Source organism: Plasmodium sp. gorilla clade G2 (assembly GCF_900097015.1).
Source record: "Plasmodium sp. gorilla clade G2 genome assembly, chromosome: 3".
NCBI classification, from domain to species: domain Eukaryota; phylum Apicomplexa; class Aconoidasida; order Haemosporida; family Plasmodiidae; genus Plasmodium; species Plasmodium adleri (nom. inval.).
The window spans coordinates 254,055-278,287 of record NC_041695.1 but is presented as its reverse complement, the minus strand read 5'-3'; the positions used below and the strand labels follow the sequence as shown (position 1 = coordinate 278,287).

The window sequence follows — 24,233 nt, the reverse complement described above, 5'->3', positions numbered from 1 at the left end:
TTTATATGTTCTTGTTTTATTCCTTCCAATTTGCTATTTTATTATTATGTGTACATTTTTATTCTTATAAGAGAATGCTTACTAGCTGACCGTGGAAAATATTTTTATAAATTGTATATTTTATTATAATATAATAATTAATTTGATAAAAATATATATATATATATATATATATATATATATCTATATGTAGATAGCTCATATAAATGTTTTCTTAAATATGAAACTCCACTTGACTGCGTCAGTACCATATTCATACATTATCATACATTATTATATATTATCATATATTATCATATATTTTATGTTTGTTTTTTTTATTTTTTTATTTTTTTATTTAAAAAATATATACTTTTTACAAATTTTTTATAAAAATTAAAATTTAACATACTTCCAATGCGATGGTAAAAAGTTTGACTATAGTATGTAACTTTTTTTCAAACAAAAAAAATAATAAAATGAAAAAATAAATATAAATATAAATAAAAATATAAATAAAAATATAAATATAAATAAAAATATAAATATATTATTATGAAATGTTTAAAAAGTCATACATTCATATATATTCATATATATATTTATATTATATGAATACCTTCATATGTTACATGTTAAATATCAGAAATAAAGACCTTAAAACAAATTACTACATACACAACATATTGTACTTTTTATTGACCCATCTTTTTGTTTCCTATTTGATTTAACACATAATCTACAATGCATGGAGAATCCATATTGTCTTGATCGTCTATCTCTAATTTTTTACTTTTCATATTAGTCTTATTTTTTGAAGGTGGGGGTTTCTTATTTTCTTGGTCCATTTGTATTTTATATTTCTTTATTTTTCTTTCCACTTGTTCTTGAATTTTTTTTAAATCCTTTATTAATTTATTTTTTCCATTTATTATTTTGAAAGGTTCAATGGTTATATCCTTTCTCATGGTATTTAAATTATGACGATTATCTATAAGAGGAGATACGCTTACATCTTTAATATTTATAATGTCTCTTTTATAAATATCATTTTTTTCATTATCTTCTCTAATCTCATTTGTTATAACCACATTATTATTATTGTTGTTGTTATTTTGTAAGGAACATTTCAAGTCATATGCATCATCTTCCTTTTTTATTATTTCAAAATTTTTTTTTTTATTATCTACCAATGAAGAATCTTTGTTATTATTTTTAAGTTGTAAGGACACTTCATTATCTTTTCCATCATTCACAAATGATTGATCTTTTTTTTGGTAAGACTCATTTATTATTATTTTATTTTTTTTTTCAATAAAGTTAGAGAATTCTTCTATACTCTCTAAATTATTTTTATTATTATGTATCACTTGATCATTTTTTGAATATTCAAATAAAATTAACTTTTTTTGTTTTTTTTCATTATCATCTTCATCATCTTGATGAGTATTAATCCTATTCATATAAATATCTTCCATGATATTTTTTTTTTGATATGTATCTAAAAATAAATTTTCTTCATTATTTTTTATTGAACTACTTAAAAAATTAATATTATCATTTATGATATCATTATGTGTAGATTTTTTTTTATTCCTATGTATATTTTTTTCATCATGTATTTTATTGTCATCCATAATATTTATATTAGTGTTATTAAATATTTTATCAGATACATACATTATTTTATGCTCTTCTTTATTCTTATCTGTCATATTTAAAATGATTTCTTTTTTATTATGACTATCTATATATGAATCCTCAAATGTGTCTAGAAATTCTTTAACATCATCTAATTTAAAAAGTCGAGCGTTTGTTATATTATTATCATTACATTTAAAATTAAGATGAATATTTGGAGTTCCTTCTTTTTCATTTTTTGTATATTTAATATTATTATAATTCATTTCTCTGTCACTATTTATTATATGGTAATTTTTTTTTTGTGTATATGTAAAATTATCATAATTTCTTTCTTCTTTATTATTTTGTTCGTCTGCATAATGATTCATTTTCATTTCACTATATATACTATTATTATTACTTTGAATCGATAAATTTTTATTCATATCATATAATACTTGATCATTTTGATGTTTCATATATATTGTATCATTGTTATTTTTTAATTTATTTAAACCAAATTTCTCATCACTAGACAAAAAATTATATTCCATTTCTAAGGGCAGTAGATGTTTTTCTTCATCTTCTATTACATATTTTTTTACAAAATTTATATTTAAATCATGAGGATATTTTTCATCTATATTATTTATATGTTCTACTATCTCCTTTAATACAGTTCCTTTATTTTTATTTTTTTCAGTACATAAATTATTTTCATGAGAAACATTCAAAGATTTATTACCTGTAGAATGAAATATTTTATTATCATATTCGTGTGATGACTTCCTGCTTAAATTTAATTCATCTTCTTTTTTTTTTTTATCTGAATATATATTATATTCATCCTTCGAATTAATATTATTTGATCCTTGATGGTTGTATTTTTTGGTTACTTTATCATTATTTGTGTACTTAAAATTTTTTTCGATGACTTTATTTTTTAAATTGTTCTTAATAAAATCTTCCATATTAAGACGTTTATCATTTTGTAGAACATATTTATGATTCTCATTATTATTACTACTACTACTACTAGGATACATATAATTATTCATATTATTCATATTAATCATATTATTCATATTAATCATATTATTCATATTATTAATATTATTATCATCGTTGTAGTCGTAATAATATAATAAACTAGAACTATGTAAACGTTTATAAAATTCATCATTTTTTATTTTATCACTATCTGTTAAGGATTCTATACTATCATATTGTTTCTTCTCATCACTCATATTATCACTTATACTTTGATCTATAAAATTTTTATTTTTCTCATTTATATCCTTGTGAGATGTATTAATAAAATAAGATGGTTCAATAAGATTTGCTGAAAAATTCTTATATATCGTACTTATATTATTTTCATGATAATTAAATATAGAATTATTCATATTTATCTTAGGATGAAATGAAGGTATACGAGCAGCTCTAGGATTTTTCTTTTTAATAGTACATAATATATGATATAATTCTTTCATATCGTTTTCATTATTTACACTTAAAAGCCAATAACCAACTAATTCTTTTTTATCATTATATTCAGTTAGCTCTATTCCATAAGAATAATTTCTTTTTTCTAATATAGTTATATTTGTAATATCAGGATCATTGAACATTTTTATTTCAACATTGCTAAGACATATAATAGATTCGATGTCGTTATTTAAATTGTTTGACATGTTTTTTTGAATTAGGCACTTGTCTTGATTTGAAAGTGTAGCACTTATATTGTCTGCATGTTGGTAATTTTTAATATTTTCACTATTTTTAATATTTTTAAGATTTTCAATATTTTTAAGATTTTCACTATTTTCAATATTTTCAATATTTTCAATATTTTCACTATTTTCAATATTTTCACTATTTTCATTATTTTCATTATTTTTCATATTTTCCATTCCATCTACTCCTATCATTTTCTTATGTCTCTTCCCTTGTTCACTCATTTCTTCGTGAGCCCCCTCATATACTACTTCCCCTACTTCATCATTTTGATTTTTATCAGAGTGTATATATTTTGAATGTGTATGAATACATAAATATATTGAACGAACGGACACTGTCCTTTTTTCCCATTTTGAATGCAATGAATCTTTTCTATTACATTTCATTTGATAAGATATTTCAATATTCATATAAAAATCTGTAAAAGGTAATATATGAAAATATTGTTGTCTTTTTTTTTTATCATTACTTATCAAGTCAACATCTTGTTTATTATTAAATGTTCTCTTTTTTAAAAAATCTCTAAAATGTACTGGATATACAGGAATTTCTATATTACAATTAAATAAATATTCAAATTCATTTTTTATATTCTGACATGTATTTTGTATATTCATTTTTGAATTTAAAATATCATATTTCATGTCTTCTATTAGAGATGATAAACATTCTGATTTTATTTGAGAATGAGGTACTTCCAATTTTTTTTCTATATCTATTAAATTATCTTTTGTAAAAAATAAACATTTAAATGATTCTAATTTCTGTACATAATAATCTAATGCCAAACCTGCATTTTTATTACTCAATTTTATCATATGTTGTAATTCACTTCTTTTCTTTTCTAAATAATTTCGATAATTTATTCTTTCTTCATCTAACTTTTTTAAAAAGTTCGTACTTTTGTCTTGTAATTTTTTTAAATGATTATGAATCTTAACTTTTTTATCATTCAATATTTTATTTGTTACAGTAAATCCAGATCGTATGGATCTTTTATTATTTTTACATGTGATTTTTCCATATTTACAAATATTTCTCAATGAAGGCAATGTATTTTTTAAAATTAGAGATTTTTTACACAATATTTCTAATTTGTTATTTAATTCTTCTTTTATTTCGTTTCTTGCATCAATCAATGTTAGAATTTCGTGATTCCCTCTAATTAATTTAAATCCAGGTTTTAATTTATCAATGTCGTTATTATAAATGACATTTTGAATATGACCTTTATTATTTGAATCAGGTGTCTCTTCTTTTTTATATATACTAACTATATATTGATTTTCTCTTTTGTTTTTATTACTATCTTTTTGATTTTTCTCATTCATTATATTAACCTCTTCTTTTTTTTCATCATCCTTAATGGTATTTAATAAACTATTCACATGGTCCTTATCATTCTTTGATCCATTTTTATCATCATCATTTTCCTGAACTTGATCAGGTAAAAATTGTTCATTTTTTCTATTTTGTTCAGGTAAAAATTGTTCCTTTTTTTTATTTTGTACATGTAAAAATTGTTCATTTTTCTTATTTTGTTCAGGTAAAGTTTGCATTATGTTGGTGTCATTTTCCATTTTATTCTGAACATGTACAGGATCATTTAGCAAACAATCTGCACACAGTAGTGTATATTTACAAGTTTTACATACATATTTTATATATTCCTTAGTATGAACAGAACATTTTTCTCTAATTTTTATTGGTATACTATTATCTAATTCAACAAGCCATTTATCTTTTTCTTTTAAAATAATATCATTGAATTTAACATTATTTTCATATAATCCGCTACTAGCTACATTTATAATATGATTGGATTTATTATTATGTAATTTTACATTACAAATTGCGCATAAGAAAATATTACAAGTTTTACAGAAGAGTGTCGAAATATTTAAAAAGCAGTTCATGCATGTTCTAAATTCTCCAATACATGGTGCAGTATGATTAATATTTACATGTTTTAGATAGTCATTTAGATTAGCTTTACTTTTATTAATATAATATACATCATACATATTATCCATAATATTATAGTTTGTATTTATTTCTCCCTTTCTATAAGATTGTAAGATATTATCATGATTATAGTTTAAATTGGTGTTATGTATATTTTTTTTATTAACAAAAAAGTTCATATTTTCTTTATCATTTAAATCTAAAGGTATATGATCATCATCATTCCTATTATTTTCATCATATTTAGTATTATTACAATTATGATAATTGTTTTCAATTCTTTTATATGGTAAAGTTGAACTTACATAGCTTTTTAAATTTAATGGGTCATTTTTTTTATTATTAAAATCATTGTCTTTTTCATATTTCAGAACATTACTCTTATTTTCATTGGGCACTTCAAATAATGGTTTACGAATTGTAATATTGTTCATTTTGTCATGTATATTATCATTTTAATAGAATACAAAAATATTATATATATAAAAGAACATCTACCTTTATAATATGTACATATAAATATATATATATATATATATATATATATATATATAAATGTAATTATTTATATTTTGTTATTGGATTTTTTTTTTTTTTTTTCTTGTCTAAATTGTATATACTATGCAACATATATATATATATAAACATTAATAAAAATGGACAAATGTAATTTATTTTATTTATATTATATATATTTTTTTATTTAACAAAAAAATATATTTTTATCTTTATTTTTTTATATATTATATTTTTTTTTTTTTTTTTTTTTTGTATATTGTATACAGAAAAAAATTATATGGAATAAAATACAACAAAATCAGGTATGAGGGAAGATATATATAAATTATGCACATAAAAAAAAAATATATATATATATAAATATAATATATTAGAATATATTATATAATATAATTATTATTATTTATTTATTTTTTTTAAAAGAGTGCAATTTTTAAAGATTTGTCAGAACATAATATAAAAGTATATATATATATATATATATATATATAATATATATATATATATTTTATTTTTTTGTTCTAAAAATATTGTATGCAGAATAATTTTATCGGTACACACTGTATGCATAATATTGATATGATATATATATGAAGACATATTTTATTAATATTATTAAAAGATAATAACTTAAAAAAAAATATTTTTTTATATATATAAAATATTTTATTGAAAATTTTTTTCAATATGCCTTTTTTGAAGGTATAAAGAATTATTCTAAAATGGGAATATATTAATAATATTTAATTTTTTTATTTTTAAAACATATATTATATATATAATATATATATATATATATATATATTATTTATGTTGCATTCAAAAAAATTTAATAATTCAAAATGGACATTTAAAAAAGGAACTGTGCTGTGCTCCACTTTTTTTGTTTTTTACACGGAAAAAAATATTTATAAAATATATGAAAATAAAATGTATATATGTATAAGAGAAACTTTTGATATTACGTCTATCTAATTTAAAATAAAATAAAATAAATAAATATATATATATATATATATATATATATATATATATATATATATATGTGTGTGTATTTTTTTTTTTTTATTGGTCAACTTGAAAGGTTAATATTTTGTATTCTAAATTTTTGAGGTTAATAAGGAAAGCTTTAGGTGAGGTGTGAAAATTTGGAAGACATACTAATAGAGGTAATTGTTTTTTATCATTATTCATATATTGTACTTCTAAATTAGAACAGTTTCCATTAATAAATATATGTGGATATGTATGATCGTCATTTAAGCAGAAAGGATCATTTTTAGTAAATGGGTAACATCCTAAAGTATCTGGAGATGTGGGAGATAATATTCTACTTTGAGCAATAATTTTGAGAGCATTCATTTTATTATTTTTTGAATAAGAAGTAATATTATGAACAGGTTCTCCTGACATACAACATATATTAATATTATCAATAGAAAATAAATATGGATTTGTAACACATTGGAAAGAATTAAAATTTCTTGTTTTTTTAAAAAAAAGATTAGGAAATGGTTGTTGTGGTAAATTTGCATCACTAGGATCTTTATCTCCAGGCATTAAATCAATATGTATAGAACAACACAATGAAGATAAGAAAACATCTATTGTATTCATATCATTTTCATCATTATCAATATTACTTAATGAATTCCCAAGAATAATTAATCTAATTAGATTTTCTGATAAATATTTATCACCATGTAATCTGAGAATAAAATTTCTTAATAAAGATATATTATTAATACTTTTATTTAATTCATTAATATATAATCCAGATACAAATAAAATATATTTATCATCATTACTAATACATGATGGTATAGATAATTTAGGTATATAAGAATATATAATTTCTTCTACATATAATGAACCATTACTCATACCAATACCTTTAACTATTAATGTTAATCCTGTTATATAAAAATCACTGTTTATATTTCCTTCTAATTTTAATCTAGCTGTTTCATCTTCTAAAAATAATACATCTTCATCATGTGTATAATTTATGGAATCATCAATTATGTTTATTTCACTTAGATATTCATTTAATATGGATGGACGTAATTCCATTTTTTTAAAAATTGTTCCAATACAATAACATTTTTCATTTACTTTAATTTCTTTTAAATATTGAAGAACATGATAATTATTACTATTACTATTATTATTATTTATAGTGTCATTATTTATATCATTTATATCATTTATATTATTTATATTATGTTTTTTTTCATTTCCTTCTTCTTTCTTTACTACATCTTCTATCGTTTTCATTAAAAGCGTTTTCATAATTTTTATTCTTAAACTGTATATATCACTAAATTGTTGTGTATATGTAGGGCATGTAATTATAAACCTTTCTGATAAATTCTCATATACAAAATGTTTCTTCTTTATTTTTTTATCCTGGTGTTCTCCTTCATTCTTCTTATTCTCATTAATATGTTTTATTATTTCTTCCACTTCTTCGTTTGTTATTTTGGGGTCCATTTCTTTGATGAAATGAGAAACACAAAAATGAACAAGTAAATATAAAAAAATTAAACCAAAAAGTAGATATATATATATATATATATATATATATATATATATATATATATATATGTGTGTTAATATGTTATTATATATTTTGGTATCTATATGTGGATAAATAAATATATAAATAAATAAATATATATATATATATTATATACTTTAATAATATTTATAATCAATACATATTATTTATATATATATATATTTTTTTTTTTTTTTTTTTTTTTTTTTTTTTTTTTTGATATATACCTGAGGTACAAATATAATTTAATATGTTAAATCAAATGAAAGATATAAAATATAATTATATAAATTAATTATAAACAAATTATCATTATATATATATATATATATGAACAACATTAATAACATATTATTATGCCAAGCTTATCTTTTTATTAATTCACAGAAAATTATAAAAGTATATATATAATAAATAATATATATATATTATGTTACTTGTGTGGGTTTTTTTTTTTTTTTTTTTTTTTTTTTTTTTAACCAATGAAATAAACCCTTAAAGTTTAAAAAACTATTCTTAAAAAAAAAAATAAGAAATATATAATATATATATATTATATATATCACTAATTATACCTATTGTTGTGTAAAAAAAAAAAAAAAGATATGCAAGAAATATTAAATAAATATTTTTATATAATTTTATTTAGTCATTGATATGTGGGCATATATTTTTTTATTTTTTATTTTTTATTTTATTTATGATGTTTTTTTTGGAAATATATATATATATATATATATATATATATATATTTTTATAAATGTAATATGTGTATAAAAAAAAAAAAAAAAAGAAATTAATATCCTAGTATATATTAAAAAATAAAAATTATCAAGCATTAATATGATTCAATTCTTCTTATCTCCTTTTTTCTCTCTTGTCTTTGTATTAGAAATTATAATTATTAATATAAAGTATTATATTAGGTTATATGTGTGGGTTTCTCTCTTTTTTTTTAAAGGTGATAAGCTAAGACTATAAATTATAAAAATGTGTATAAAGAGTAATGTTATAATAAAACATATATATATATATATATATATTTTTCTTTTTTGAAATAAAAATACAAATTTCTCTTAATAAATAAAAAAAAAAAAAAAAAAAAAAAAAAAAAAGGTCTTAAAAATATATCTTTCTGATTCTACGCATTATAATATATATACTATATATTTAAAGTAATTTATAAAATGTGTTCATATATCCCTTCCCCTTGCATAATATTAAGTAAATAAATAAATATATATATATTTATATATTTATATTTATTTATGTATTAATATATATTAATTAATATAACTCTTCAAACATTTGTCTAATACTGTTTTTTATTTTGAGAATATAAAAATAGGAAGGACTATATCATAGATATTATCCATATAATATATATATATATATTTATATATATATTTATTTATATTTATTCATTTATTATGTGATAATATTCGTTTCTTTTACACTACTCTTATATTTTTTAATAAGATGAAAGAAAAAGAATCTGATAGTTTATTTCCTGGTGATAAAGATGTGAGTAGTTTAAAACAATACTTTGAAGGTGGTGATATAAAATTTGAGAATGCTGAATTAAAAAAAGAAAGAGAAGAAATTCGTAAGAATAAAGTTTTTATAGAGTGTGTAAAGAATATTTGGATGAATATTTTAAATAAAAAGATGGATGATAAATTTAGTAAAGTCGAATATTTTAAAATAATGTTAAGAATATGTAAAGTTTTAATTCCTCAATTTGATATAAAAGAAATAATAAAAATTGTAAATGATGAATGGAATAATGATTCTGAAGGAAAAAAATATTTAAATTTTTCTTCTTTTTTTAATGCTTTCTTTGAATTATCAGATATATGGACACCTACAATAAATGCTTATGATTATGCTCATTTTTTAAAATCTTTATTTTATAGAATAACATTTATAGAAATTAAAACTAAAGATGGACAAATAATAAAAAAGAAACCAATGATAAGAATAAATTTTAAAAGAACTGCTGAAGAAAAAAAAAAACTATCTCTTTATAATGATACATATAATATTCAAAAAGATATAATAAATGAAAACAATAAAAATGCATTAAAAAATATGAAATCATTAAAAAGAAATTCTATGATAATCGATAATTTTAAAAAAAAACATTTTATAAAAAGATTCAGTGAGAATTATAAATTAACACACTCATTTTTATATGACATGGATGATAATGATGATGATAATAATTCTTTAATAGATAAAAATCTTTTTGAAAATCTATTAAACAATAAACAAAATAATAATTATCTGCAAAGAAATATTATACTTATGGATGTTAATGATATAAATCCTTTAGAATATCTTGATGAAAAAAAAGAAACTACAAATAAGAATAAATGTCATATGGGAAATGAAGACAAGAACAAATGTGAGAACAAATAAATAAATAAATAAATAAATAAGAATTATATATATATGTGCAGACATAATATAAAAAGAGAACACATTTAAACAAGTAGATGGTTGTTATAATTATTCATCTTAGTTGATATATATCACAATGATATATATATATATATATATATATATATATATATATATATATATATATATTTATATATTTATTTATTTTTTTATTTATAACAGATGGAATACCTCACGGTATAGAATATCATGATAAGAGAAAAGAAAGCTCCATTCTTATAGATAATAAAAAGTATAAAGGAAAAAACAAAAAAAAACTTTTAGAATTACAAGATTCTAATATAAGTGGAAATACATTAATATCTAAAAGATACACTTATACATCTGGTATTAATAAAGAAACTAAAGAAACAGATGCAAAGAACAAAAGAAGAAACACAGATGCTTCTTCTTTGTCTATTGTGAGTCATGTAGAGACAAATGAGGAAAAAAAAAAACAAAAAAAAAAAGAAAAAGAAAAAGAAAAAGAAAAAAGTGTGAAAAAAAATGTTGAAAATGATGAAAATAATAAAAATAATAAAAATGATAAGAAAGAAGAGAATGCTTTATTAAAAAGTTTAATAATAATTGATGGAATTAATTTTGATGATGTTACTAAGGAGTGTAAAATAATTGATGATAATAATAATAATGATAATATTATTAATGTGGATAATAATTTGAAGGAAGACAAATCGTATGAGTTATTCTCATCTGAAGGGAAGAATCTAATGCTAGGTTTAAATGAAGGAGAAGAATTCAATGAAGATGCTTATGAAAATATAGAAAAAGAATTACAAGAAAGAAAAGATATAAAAAACAAATATGATAAAATAAAAAACAATAATAATAATAATAATAATAATAATGAAGAACTAGTTGAGGATTCAAATATAAAGATTAATAAATTTCAAAGTAATAATAATAAAGATATTAAGAACAAAAAAGAGTTCAATAAAATAACAAAAAAGAGGACCTTAAATGAAGAAGAAATCTCAAAAGATATTAAAGGTACTTCTAGAAAGGATAAAGAAGTAATAAAAAAATTATATTCAACAGAAGAAAATGAATATAGTACTTTAAAAAAAGAATTAGAAATAATAACAAACAATAAAAATAATAAAGTAGATCTAAAAGAAAAAGATATTCATCGATCTGATGATGATGAATATATTAATGTTTTGAAAGAAAATTTACAAAAGGATGTGAATGACGATAAAATATATGACGATAAAAAATATGACGATAAAAAATATGACGATAAAAAATATGACGATAAAAAATATGACGATAAACAATATGACGATAAAAAATATGAAAATAAAAAATATGAAGATAATCATAACAAATCAAAGGAAATACTTAAGAGCAAAAATTATCTAGAAAATGAAAAAAGGACTCTAGAAGAATTGAAATTAAAAGGTATAAATAATATATTTAAGAAAGATGAAAAATATAATTCTTTAGGAGAATTAATTATAAATGACATGCAAATGAATGAAGAAAATAAAAATAACGACATAGAAGATATAAATATATTAAAACAAAAAATAAGAAAAAGTTGTGAAAGTGTAAATGATACCTTCAAAATAAAAGATATATTATTTAATGATAATCTAGAAAAAGAAAAGAGAGAAAAAAAAAGTCAACAGTTGATAGATAATTTGTTGAAGGAGAAGAAAAATGAAATATCTGAAAAGATGGACAAATTATTTGATGACAATTTAAATAATATATGTGATGATAATACAAAAAATATATTTGATAATCATATCAAAAAAATAAATGATCACGAATTTACGGGTGATATATCAAAAATAGAAGAGGATAATAATATCCTTAAAAATGAAATCATTAAATCAACTGATGACATCATACAAGTTGAAGAAAATAAAGAATCGATAGAAAAAAACGAACTAATGATTTCCTTAAATAAAAATATGAACAACACATATAACATGTATAAAGAAAATATAGATATTTTTATTAATAAAATTAAAAGAGAAAGTCTTTTAAAAATAGATAAGAATAAAAATAAAGAGACAGATAATAATTTAGAACAACAAGATGATAATATAGATAAATATATATTAGAAGATTTTTATGAAAATGATTATATAATTAATAATAAAATTGAAGTAACAAATAAAGAATTAGATCCTCATGAAATAGATACACAAAAGGAGTTTATAGAAAATCTAGATATTAAAAAGAAAAAATATTCAAATGATCATTTCTTTAATGATGCTGATAAAATGTTTTATGAAATGAATAAAATATTAAATAAGGATATAAAAAAAAATCAAACACAAGAAATTTTAAAAACCGATGGAAAGCTTGTGTCTTTACAACTAGACAATATAAAAAAGAATAACAAGGGAGAAGAGAAACATCATAAAGATAATGAAGAAGAAAATAATATATTGTATGAAAAGAATGAAGAAGAAAATAATATATTATATGAAAAGAATGAAGAAGAAAATAATATATTATATGATAAGAATGAAGAAGAGAATAATATATTATATGAAAAGAATGAAGAAGAAAATAATATATTATATGATGAGAATAAAGAAGAGAATAATATATTATATGATGAGAATAAAGAAGAGAATAATATATTATATGATGAGAATGAAGTTTACAGCGTGTTATATTCTGATCATATAATAGAAAAAGACATAAATGGAATAAATGACATTAAAAAGTATATAAGTGATAAAAAGAAGATTGAATCAATACATGAAGAGAACAACAAAGGAGTTTATAAAAAGAGAGATGAGGATATGATGAATGAAAATAATATGGAAAATAAAAGTAATATGATGAATGAAAATAATATGGAAATTAAAAGTAATATGATGAATGATAATTATGTGAATGATTCAAATTATGTGAATGATTCAAATTATGTGAATGATTCAAATTATGTGAATGATTCAAATTATGTGAATGATTCAAATTATGAGAATGATTCAAATTATGTGAATGATTCAAATTATGTGAAAGATTCAGATTATATACAGATTCAATATAATTTAAAAAATGAATTTCATTCTGAGGATAATAAAATCGATAAGATAAACAATAAAGATATAATTAATGACGCATTAAAAAGTAACGATAAATCTAACAATATGATAAATACAAAAGAAAAAAAAAATATAAAACATTTCAATTGTGTAGACAAATCTAATGATGTATGTCTTGATTTTAATAAAGAAGAAAAGATTAATATATATAATAAAAAAATAAATGAGGATAGAAAAGATTGTTGTGATGAAGGTACATTAAAATATTTACCTGTAGATGATATAAAAAAAATGAGAAGTTTTATAAAAATAAATAGAAAAAGCAAAAGAGAGAATTTCTTAATCATATCAAATATGAATGAAAGAATAGAATTTTTAATAAAAAAATTAAAAGTAGAAATTATAGAACCTTCAATAATATTAAATAAAAATATATATATAGAAAAACAATTTTTATCACCTCTAGGCAAATATATAAATGATAATTTAAAAGATGGAAAATCTATATCATCAAAAATTTTAATTGATTTAATGTTAGAATATATTAATACTATAATATCAAAAAATAATGGATATGTATTATATTTTAATAATTATAATTTTTTACAACATCTAGATTATTTTCTTCATAAATTAAAAGGATTATCTAAAATCAATTATATTAATTATGTAAATTTCTTAAATATAAATTTTTTAAAAAATGTAAATGATAATAAGAAAGTAAATATAAATGAATATTTATTGGATGATCAAAAAGTAATAGTGTCAAATCCTTTTAAGGGGATGTTCCCAAAATTTTGTATCATCTTAAAAAGACACAACATTTTCAAGTAATCATAAATAAAATATAAATAAATTGATATATATGTATGTATCTATTTATATGTATCTATTTATATGTATGTATTTATATGTATTTATATGTATGCATTTATATATATGTTTTATTTAGTGTGAAAAATGTATTCATATTTTTTCTTTTTTTTTGTTCATCAATCTTTCATTTTATCAGCTTTCATAGTGATACACATTTTAATATCCAAAATATTTATCAACGCATACTTTCAAAATTTAATGATATACATATAGAGTCATTCAAAAATATAAATGAAGACGTTGAAGAAAAAAAGGGGGATCTTTTTGAAAGTGATAAAAAATATAAAACTATAAAAGAAGATAAAGAAGAAAATGATAATCGGAGTGTCTGTTCTGATGAATATTATTTGAGCATTGACAGTGAAGAGAAATATAACTATGACGAAGAAGATGAAGGTGAAGAAGAAGATGAAGAAGAAGAAGAAGATGAAGAAGAAGATGAAGAAGATGAAGAAGAAGATGAAGAAGATGAAGAAGAAGATGAGGATGACGAAGAAGATGAAGAAGATGAAGAAGAAGAAGTTGAGGATGACGAAGAAGATGAAGAAGAAGTTGAGGATGACGAAGAAGATGAAGAAGAAGAAGAACATGACGATGATAAAAGTGATGACCATAACAACGACGAACGACATGATAACCATTCCAATAAAAGAAGTGACGAAAAAACTCAGAATGTTTCAAATAATATAAACACAAGTATCATCCAACAAATAAACAACAATGACAACTCCAATACTAAAGATAAGAATAAACATGTGGATGAATCTTATTACCATTTAATGAATAAAGAAATAAATTTTATTTATAAATGCACAACTCCAGATATATATTATAAAAATTATTATAATAATTTAAAAAAATATTGTGGTGATATACAACATGAAAAGGATATGTCAGTGTTAATAAAACATTTAAGCGTTTTATTAAAAGATGAAAAGGAGAATATAAAAAGTAATGAAGAAGGAGAAGAATGTATAGACAATATATTGATAGATAGAAGCATGAAATCAAAAATAGAATATATAGAAAGTGATGAAAAAGATCATTTGAATAATATAGAATATATTGAAAATCTTGTAGAATATTTAAGACCTAAATATAATATAGAAATGATACCTATTGATATTGTTGGGGGTAGTAGATTATATAAATTATTTTATATTAATATGATAAAAAATAATTACTCTTATTATTTAAAAAATAATTTCTTCCCTTATAAATATAAAAGAGGGAAACCAAAAAAAGGAATATTGATGATAAATATAAAGAAAAGGAAGGCATATGACAATTTTATGAATCATAAATATAGTGATGAGATAAAAGAAAATAATAAGAAAGAAAAAAATAATTACATAAATAATATAAATAATATACATAATAATAATATACATAATAATAATAATAATATTGGTGCTCCATATAATAGGATGCAAAATCATATCAATCCAAATAACTTATATGAAATAAGAAATAATAATTTTAATTTATATCATAGATATTGGAGTTTATTTTATAAATATTGTCCTGTATCTTATATAAATGATAATAAAATTATAGAAGGGAAGAAAAAGTTCTGTGCTATTTATAAAAATAAAATATATATGTTATACAGTTATGATTATATGATTGAATTTTTAAAACATCCTAAATTTTATGCAAGCAAAAAAGTTAAAGAATCTGTTTGTTTTAATGTGGTAATGTATTTTCATAATATGGATATTCAAAAAAAAATAATTCATTTGTTAGAAACATATGAAAAAATGATACATATAGATATACAAAAATATTTCGAGCAGTATTTTTTTTTATCACACCAAAACAAACACAATGAAGAAAATAAAAACAATATTAAAAATAATAATAATAATAATAATAATAATAATGAGGATGACGATGAAGACAAACATCAAATAGAGGATGCATACATTTTTGAAATACATCGTATTATTGAAGGGAAATCTATATCTCCTCTTTTTATTGTTAGATATATATGTATACAAATGAATCAAATACATCAATTTAATATATATATAATAAAAGAAATTATGAAATCTATTATAGAACTTAAACAGAATTATAATAAACTCATTTTTAAAAAAGATATATTAATAGATCAATATGAAAGTCAAAATGAAAAAAAAATAAAAATGAAAAAAAAAAAGAAGAAAAAAAAAAAAAATATATCCGAACAAAAAAAAAATATATTATTTCTTTTTTCAAGCATTATGAAAATAAAATTTTTATATAACTTAATAATTATTAAACAGAAGAATATAAAAAATGTTTCTTTTAAAAATGTGTTAGACAAGTTGTCAAATATATATAATATTGAGGACATGGCTAAGGATATAAATTTATTATTAGTCTTGATAGAAGATATGTTTTTAAGAGAAAACCGAAAGTATTTAAACGTTGTTGAAAGGAGGGATAATATATTATTGAGGATTAAAAAAGATGAGAGTACATGCCCCACAGATCTTACTAATAATGATGATAATAAAACGAATTATAATCACAATAATGATGATAACCACAACAGTGATGATAATCACAATAATGATGACTGTTATCATTCAGAAGAACGAGAAAGCAGACAAAGATATGTCATCACTGGGTTGCCATTAAATAGCAAAATATTTTTTTACTTACAATGTATAAATATTTCAATTGATCATGTCATATCTTTTGATATTATAAAAAAAGAAAAAAAAAAAAATAAAGACGAAGAAAATGAAGATAATTCAGATGATGATAGTCACAGGGATAGATATAGTGATGAAAAAGAAAAAGGAGTAACAAATATGAATTTGACTACAGGTTCTTCTTATTATTATCATAATGATGATAAAAGAAATGAAGAAGATACATATTATTTATACAAACAATATGTGTCTTATGATTCAAATAATGATAATATTTATTATATGAATATATTAAAAAATTATAAAAAAAAATTAGGATTTTTAAAAAAAAAAAAAAAATTTGATGTAAATATTATATCATTTGATGAAGATGAGAAAAAAAGTATTTATTATTATTTTAATGAAATAAGAAAAATTATTAATCCATATGTTCATTCATATTATAATTATAATGATATATTAAATAATCCTATATGTTGTAAACAATTAAATAATTCACATATCAATGTATATTGTCCTTATGTTTTAAAAAAACATAATTGGTTATATAAAAGTATAGATAATATAAAATTAGTTTATGAAGAAAAAGTATATTATCTATCAAATATTTATCATGCTTTTATTTTTAGTAAGAACATAAAATATTATCAAAATAATTTTCATATCCCACCTTTAAGAATATTGTTCTTATATGATCTTCCATATAAATTTAATAAAGATATCAAAAAAAATATGATTCGTAAGTTTTTTTTTAAATATATTAATCTAGAAAAAGAGTGTATTATATATATTAAATATGTATTCATTTATTTATTAAAATATATCTTTTTATTTAAAATATATAAATATAATTACAAAAAAAAAACAAATATTGATATAAAAAATTTCTCAATTAATTCTATACCTATAAAGACTCTCCTACAAAACAAAAAAATATATTATCTATATAGAGAAGATATAATATATCTTGAAAATAATATTAATCAAATAAATATATATGAACAAGAAAATAATGAGATGAATGAATTTCTTATTTACGATTTATTATTTGAAATAATCAAACCTTTGAATCTATTTTTAAATATTATAAAAATATTGACAGTCAGATATATCCTACATGAGCATCTACAAAATTGTATTATAAAATATGACACATTAAAACATAGTATATTTAATATAACAGATGTCAACTCACTAAAATATGTTATCAAAAAATATAAACAAAGAAAATGTAGTAAGGATCACACGAATAAACAAAAAGATTACATATTTAAAGGTGATAATAAAAAGGAAAGAAAAAAAAAAAATTCAATTGATCAAGATGATAATTTGAAGAACAAACAAAATAATAATCATGAAAAGGGATATATAAATACATATAAGACAAATAAAAAAGATGAAGACGATACAAATATAATTAATTCATATGATAATGATATAAACATAAAAAGTCAAATAAAATATAACACATTTGATGATAATGATGATGATGATAGTATATATTCAAATGAATATAATGAATCCTCTGATTCCATCGAGAATTCCTTTGCTTATAATAAGGATAATATAAATCCTGAACATCTACAAAAAATATTCTGCAAAAAATATGAAAAAATTATTTTAAATAGTAAATATAAATTCTTAAAAAACTATCCATTGAATAATATTCAAAAAGTTTTGAAATATTCTTTTAGGGTACCTGAATATATAATTCATCTGGGATGCACATCTCCCAAAAAATTATTAGAAAGAATAAAAAAAGTAAACAATGTTGAAGAAATAAAAATCAATGAACATGCAAATCAAAAGGAGACGTTCAAAAAGGATGGAAGAAAAAAAACTAATGATGATTCTTATGTGATGAAGAATAACGATGATTATATAAAAAGTTCTAATATGGATACAACTAATAGACACAATAATGAAAAAATAGAAAAAGATACATTATTAGATGATATAAAAAAGTGTTGCATAAAAAATAAAAGGATTGTTGAATATCTTAAAAAATATAGTAATATTTGGTATATTAATATTGAAAAATATCATAATAAAAGTATTCAAATGTTTATAGAAAAAAGATTAAATGATATATTAAGATATAGACAAAATTTATATCATCAATTAAATATGAGAGTTATAGATAAAATGTGTGCTCAATTTTTAAGAGATAATAATTATATAAAATTCTCAAATTTTTATTTCTATAGTCCTGTTGATATAGATAATATTATAGATATAGATACAGAGTTTTTAATTTTATATAATCGTTATTTATTTTATTTCAAAACATCTGAACAAATCAATGAATTTATAAAAAATCCAACATTCTATTTAAAACAGTTAAAACCAAATCCTTCTTTTGTTTTACCATTTATTTTTGTATATTCAAATATACAAATTGAAAACTTAAATAAGGAATTACAAATGAGTATTAAATGTGTAGTTATTAATAGAGAACATTTATTATCATTTGGATATAAAATAAAAAAATATGAAAAATATATACAAACAAATAATATAAATGATAATATATTAATGCAAATACTTCTTATTAGATTAAATCAATATGATGTTTTATCACATGGATGTATATTATATAATATACCTTATAATAAAAATCAATTATATTTTCTTTTATATACCCAAAACAAGAAATATATACCTCAATTAATATTTATAATAAAACATCATGAAAAGAATAATAATGAAATTATTAATAAAGACAATGATAAATGTATATTAAGTGATATGAAAATAAATCACCATATTCATAATAATATAAAAAATAATTATTATGATGGTTCTAATATGTATATGATTAATGATGAAAAAAAAAAAAAATATATAAACATAAATATAAATACAAATACAAATACAAATATAAATATAAATACAATTACAAATACAAATATAAATACAATTACAAATACAAATACAAATACAATTACAAATACATCTTTTATATTATCAAATAATAAAAATGAAGATGATTCCTATTATAATTTATTACAATTTATACCTATTATAGAAGAAGAAATTGAAAAAACAAAATATAAGAATATAATTTATATTGAATACAGTAATTCATGGAAATTGAAATGTAAAATTACTAACGAGATTGAAGAAAAAATAAAATCATATCAAAAATATAATAGATATAAATATAATAATAAACCAGCATATTTTAAAGGTTATAATATATATGAAAAAGAAAATTATGAACAAGAAATACAATTCAACAATTATTGTTTAGTTACATATAAAAAAAAACAAATTCTATTAAAATGTAATATATATGATAATTATACTATATATCATAATAATTCATTTTATTTGGTTAATACATATGATGATGTAATTAGTTTTGAAAAAAATCCAACTGAATATATAAATGTAGATGATTCATCATTTAAAAAATTGGAACAAATTAAGAACCTTGATAGTATTATTAATAATAATAATAATAATAATAATAATATTATACCAATTGAAAATGAAGGATTTTGTTTAGTCTCATTAAATGATGAAGGACAATTTATTAAAGGAGATAGAAATTATTGTATTAAATATGATAATAAATATTATATATTTCAAAATAAAGAAAAAATGGAACATTTTATAAATAATTATAATGATTATTTAAATAATCAAAATATTTTCGATATCATTCTACAACAATTGAAAAATAAAAATGATCTTAATACATTAATATATTTAAAAACATATTTATATGAAATTTTATGTCATGCATTATATGAATTAGGAAAATATAGACCAATTTATCCTGGATTAACAATTCAATTAAGTGCAATTAAATTCTTAGCATTATTCTTTTTTAAAGAAAATAAATTATTTTCTATACCTCTAAGAAAAACATACGAACAAAATTATCAATCATTCTTAACTGATTGTGATATACCAATACATATACAAAAATTAAAACAAAAATTCAAAAATAATTCTACAAATAAAAATCAAAGTATAAACACACCTATCAATAAGTGGACAAAAAGGGATATCGAAAATTATCATAAATATATTAATTTGTATGACAAAATTTTGTATTCCCAAAAAAAAACACCAAAAAAAAAAATATATAATAAATAAAAATATATATATATATATATATATATGTGTGGATCATGTTAAACCTTTAGCAAATTTATAAATATTTATTTTTATAATACACAAAATAATCTATAATTTAAATGACACCCAAACGTCATTCTATCTCTCAAATGACAAATCTAAAAAATAAATATATTTTAAATGATTAAAGAAATTATTACTATTACAAAAAAGAAAATCAAAAAAAAAAAAAATAAAAAATATAAAAAAAATAAATATAAATAAATATATACACAAATATATTTATGTGTGAGATAATCATAGATTTGATTTAATATTAAAAAAAAATAAAAAAAATAAAATAAAAATTTATACTGTTTTGTAATTTTAACATGAACAGTTCAGGTAAATTATTTCGTTTTTTTTTTTTTTTTTTTTTTTTTTTTTTTTTTTTTTCAAAAATGGCTGTTTTATATAAACCTTTTCATAAATAGCCACATTATATAAAAATATTCAAACAAAGGTATTTAATTAATTCTAATTTTTAATGCCTTTATTGGTATTTCACAATGTATATATTATTAGAAGCATACATAAAACACGCACAAACACACACATATATATATATATATATATATATTTATTTATTTATTTTGCCCCCTTTTAAATGCACTATACAAATTCCCCTTTTGACATTCCATATTCAGAAAATGTGCCAAAGCCCTTCATATCAAATAAAATAGTTTCATTTCTTTTAAAGGATACAATTTGTTCATTTTCAAAAAGTGCATAGAATAAATCATTTTTCATTAAATATTTATAAGCCTTTAAACCATACAATTCTATAATATTTCCCTTAAAAAATATAATATCATAAGTACCATCATTTTTTTGGAATGCTTTTAAACACAAATCAATTGTTTTTCCATATGTAACTTGATTATTTAATGCAACAATTTGATCTCCATGATGAAAATTTTTTTTACTAGCTTTACTTCCTTCTATTATGTAAGATACATAACAACCACCTATTGAATCTGGATTTTTATTTAGAACAATTCCAATATTCTTTTTGATTATTATATTTGTAGAATTGTTCATATGTTCTTTTAATAAATCTACATTTTTCAGTGCATTTTCTGTTAAATTATTCAACTCTTGAACAATATCTTCAAATCTTTCTCCTTTCTCATCTTTATATCCTAAATATATAGCTATATCATAAAAATTTTTTGCTTGCCAAAATTTTCTAAAGCTTCTATAGGCATCACCTAAGCATTTCCATGCAACGCTATATTTGGGTTCGTATTTTATAGATTTTAAGGCAAAATTAAATGTACCTTGTAAATCGTTTACATAATAAGACAATGTAGATATGGTTGAGCATAGATTAGATAGGAAATAACCATAATATTTACATGGTAACATGTTATAAGCTAATTTTAAATCATGTAATGTTATTTCATAATTTTGTTTATACATATTTTGTATACACTTTTCTATTAATTTTAAAGATGATTCAATACTCATTTGTAAATTTTTTTTAGATAAGTTTGTAACATCTCTTTCTTTTTTACCAATTTCTAATTCTTTTCTTAAGGCTTTATTTAAATAAGCATTTTCATTATTTTTATCTTCATAATATAATTTATGAATTTTTTCATCTAAGACATATTTTAATTTATTAGAAAATTCAATTAAGTCAGATAAATTAGATATACATTTTTTAAAATTATGACTTTTCATATTATAAGAAACGCAAATCCTTTTTTCACTTGGAACTATGTGTGATTCAATATTTATATTAAATGTTTCAATAAATGTTTTATCCATACTAGAATGAAGTAAATAATATATTTGATCTTTCATCATTTCACATGCAATTTTTTTTTCTTCACAAGAATAAAAGTTTATGTTTATTATTTCTTTTTCAATATCGCTTTTGTATGTATTGTTTTCTTCTTCGACGATAATATTTGATTGTGTATCTTGTTGATAATTTGGACTGTTTATGGGTTCATCAATTGTTTTATTAATAGGTTCATTAGTAGGTTCATTAATGGGGTCACCATTTTGATCATCCAAATCGTCATCTTGTTCATCCTCAGAATCTTCATCCTTCTGAACAATATTAGGTCTGTTAAAAGTCGTTTTTCCAAAATATTTTTTGGCATCATCATCATCTTCATATGTCATTAAATCATCATCATTCATCTTGTCTTGAAATATGTCGATTGAGCTATCTTTTTCATCTTCGCTAGGAATATAAGGATCTGGAGGGAATTTTGTTTTTTTCTTTTCTAGATGATCAAAAGGGTACAAATAACCCGATTCTTGTATATCTTTTTCTTTTTTACTTCTGTAAAATAATGTATACCTTTTTCTTTTTCTATTTAATAACTTATTTAGGTTATCATTTTTATATAAAAATGTATTATGTTTGTTATTAATTTTTTGCTTCTTCAAATAGTCATATGTTAATACATGCCCTATCTTATTATTTTGAATTTGAAAACATGAAAAAAAATGAACAAAAAAAAAATTACCAAAAATTATTATCCAGACTAAAAATTTACTCATTAAAAGGTACATAGATGTAATATTAAAAATATTATATATATGTATATATATATATATATATATATTTATTCATTGAAGTTCCAATATAAATATATATTTTCCATATTAGGAAAAAAAAAAAAAAAAAAAAAAAAAAAATTTTATAACATCATCTTAAGATTTGAAATAGAATAATAGAATTTTTTTTAAAGAACATTTTTAAACAAA

At 19.5% G+C, this 24,233-nt stretch overlaps 4 protein-coding genes across 4 annotated transcripts; 1 reads left to right on the top strand and 3 right to left on the bottom strand.

The window, feature by feature from the left end:
* Nucleotides 1-674: 674 nt before the first annotated feature.
* On the bottom strand, nt 675-5,741 carry PADL01_0306900 (conserved Plasmodium protein, unknown function; the record flags this gene model as incomplete). The annotated part of the gene is made up of 1 exon (XM_028683592.1): nt 675-5,741. One exon carries the CDS (start codon nt 5,739-5,741, stop codon nt 675-677), a length of 5,067 nt encoding a protein of 1,688 aa, XP_028536488.1.
* A 1,150-nt stretch (nt 5,742-6,891) lies between these two features.
* On the bottom strand, nt 6,892-8,319 carry PADL01_0306800 (DNA polymerase epsilon subunit b, putative; the record flags this gene model as incomplete). Its single annotated transcript, XM_028683581.1, has 1 exon — nt 6,892-8,319. One exon carries the CDS (start codon nt 8,317-8,319, stop codon nt 6,892-6,894), a length of 1,428 nt encoding a protein of 475 aa, XP_028536487.1.
* A 1,546-nt stretch (nt 8,320-9,865) lies between these two features.
* Nucleotides 9,866-21,485, top strand: PADL01_0306700 (conserved Plasmodium protein, unknown function; the record flags this gene model as incomplete). The annotated part of the gene is made up of 3 exons (XM_028683570.1): nt 9,866-10,793; nt 11,012-14,690; nt 14,873-21,485. 3 exons carry the CDS (start codon nt 9,866-9,868, stop codon nt 21,483-21,485), a joined length of 11,220 nt encoding a protein of 3,739 aa, XP_028536486.1.
* A 633-nt stretch (nt 21,486-22,118) lies between these two features.
* Nucleotides 22,119-24,038, bottom strand: PADL01_0306600 (conserved Plasmodium protein, unknown function; the record flags this gene model as incomplete). The annotated part of the gene is made up of 1 exon (XM_028683559.1): nt 22,119-24,038. One exon carries the CDS (start codon nt 24,036-24,038, stop codon nt 22,119-22,121), a length of 1,920 nt encoding a protein of 639 aa, XP_028536485.1.
* Nucleotides 24,039-24,233: the final 195 nt, after the last annotated feature.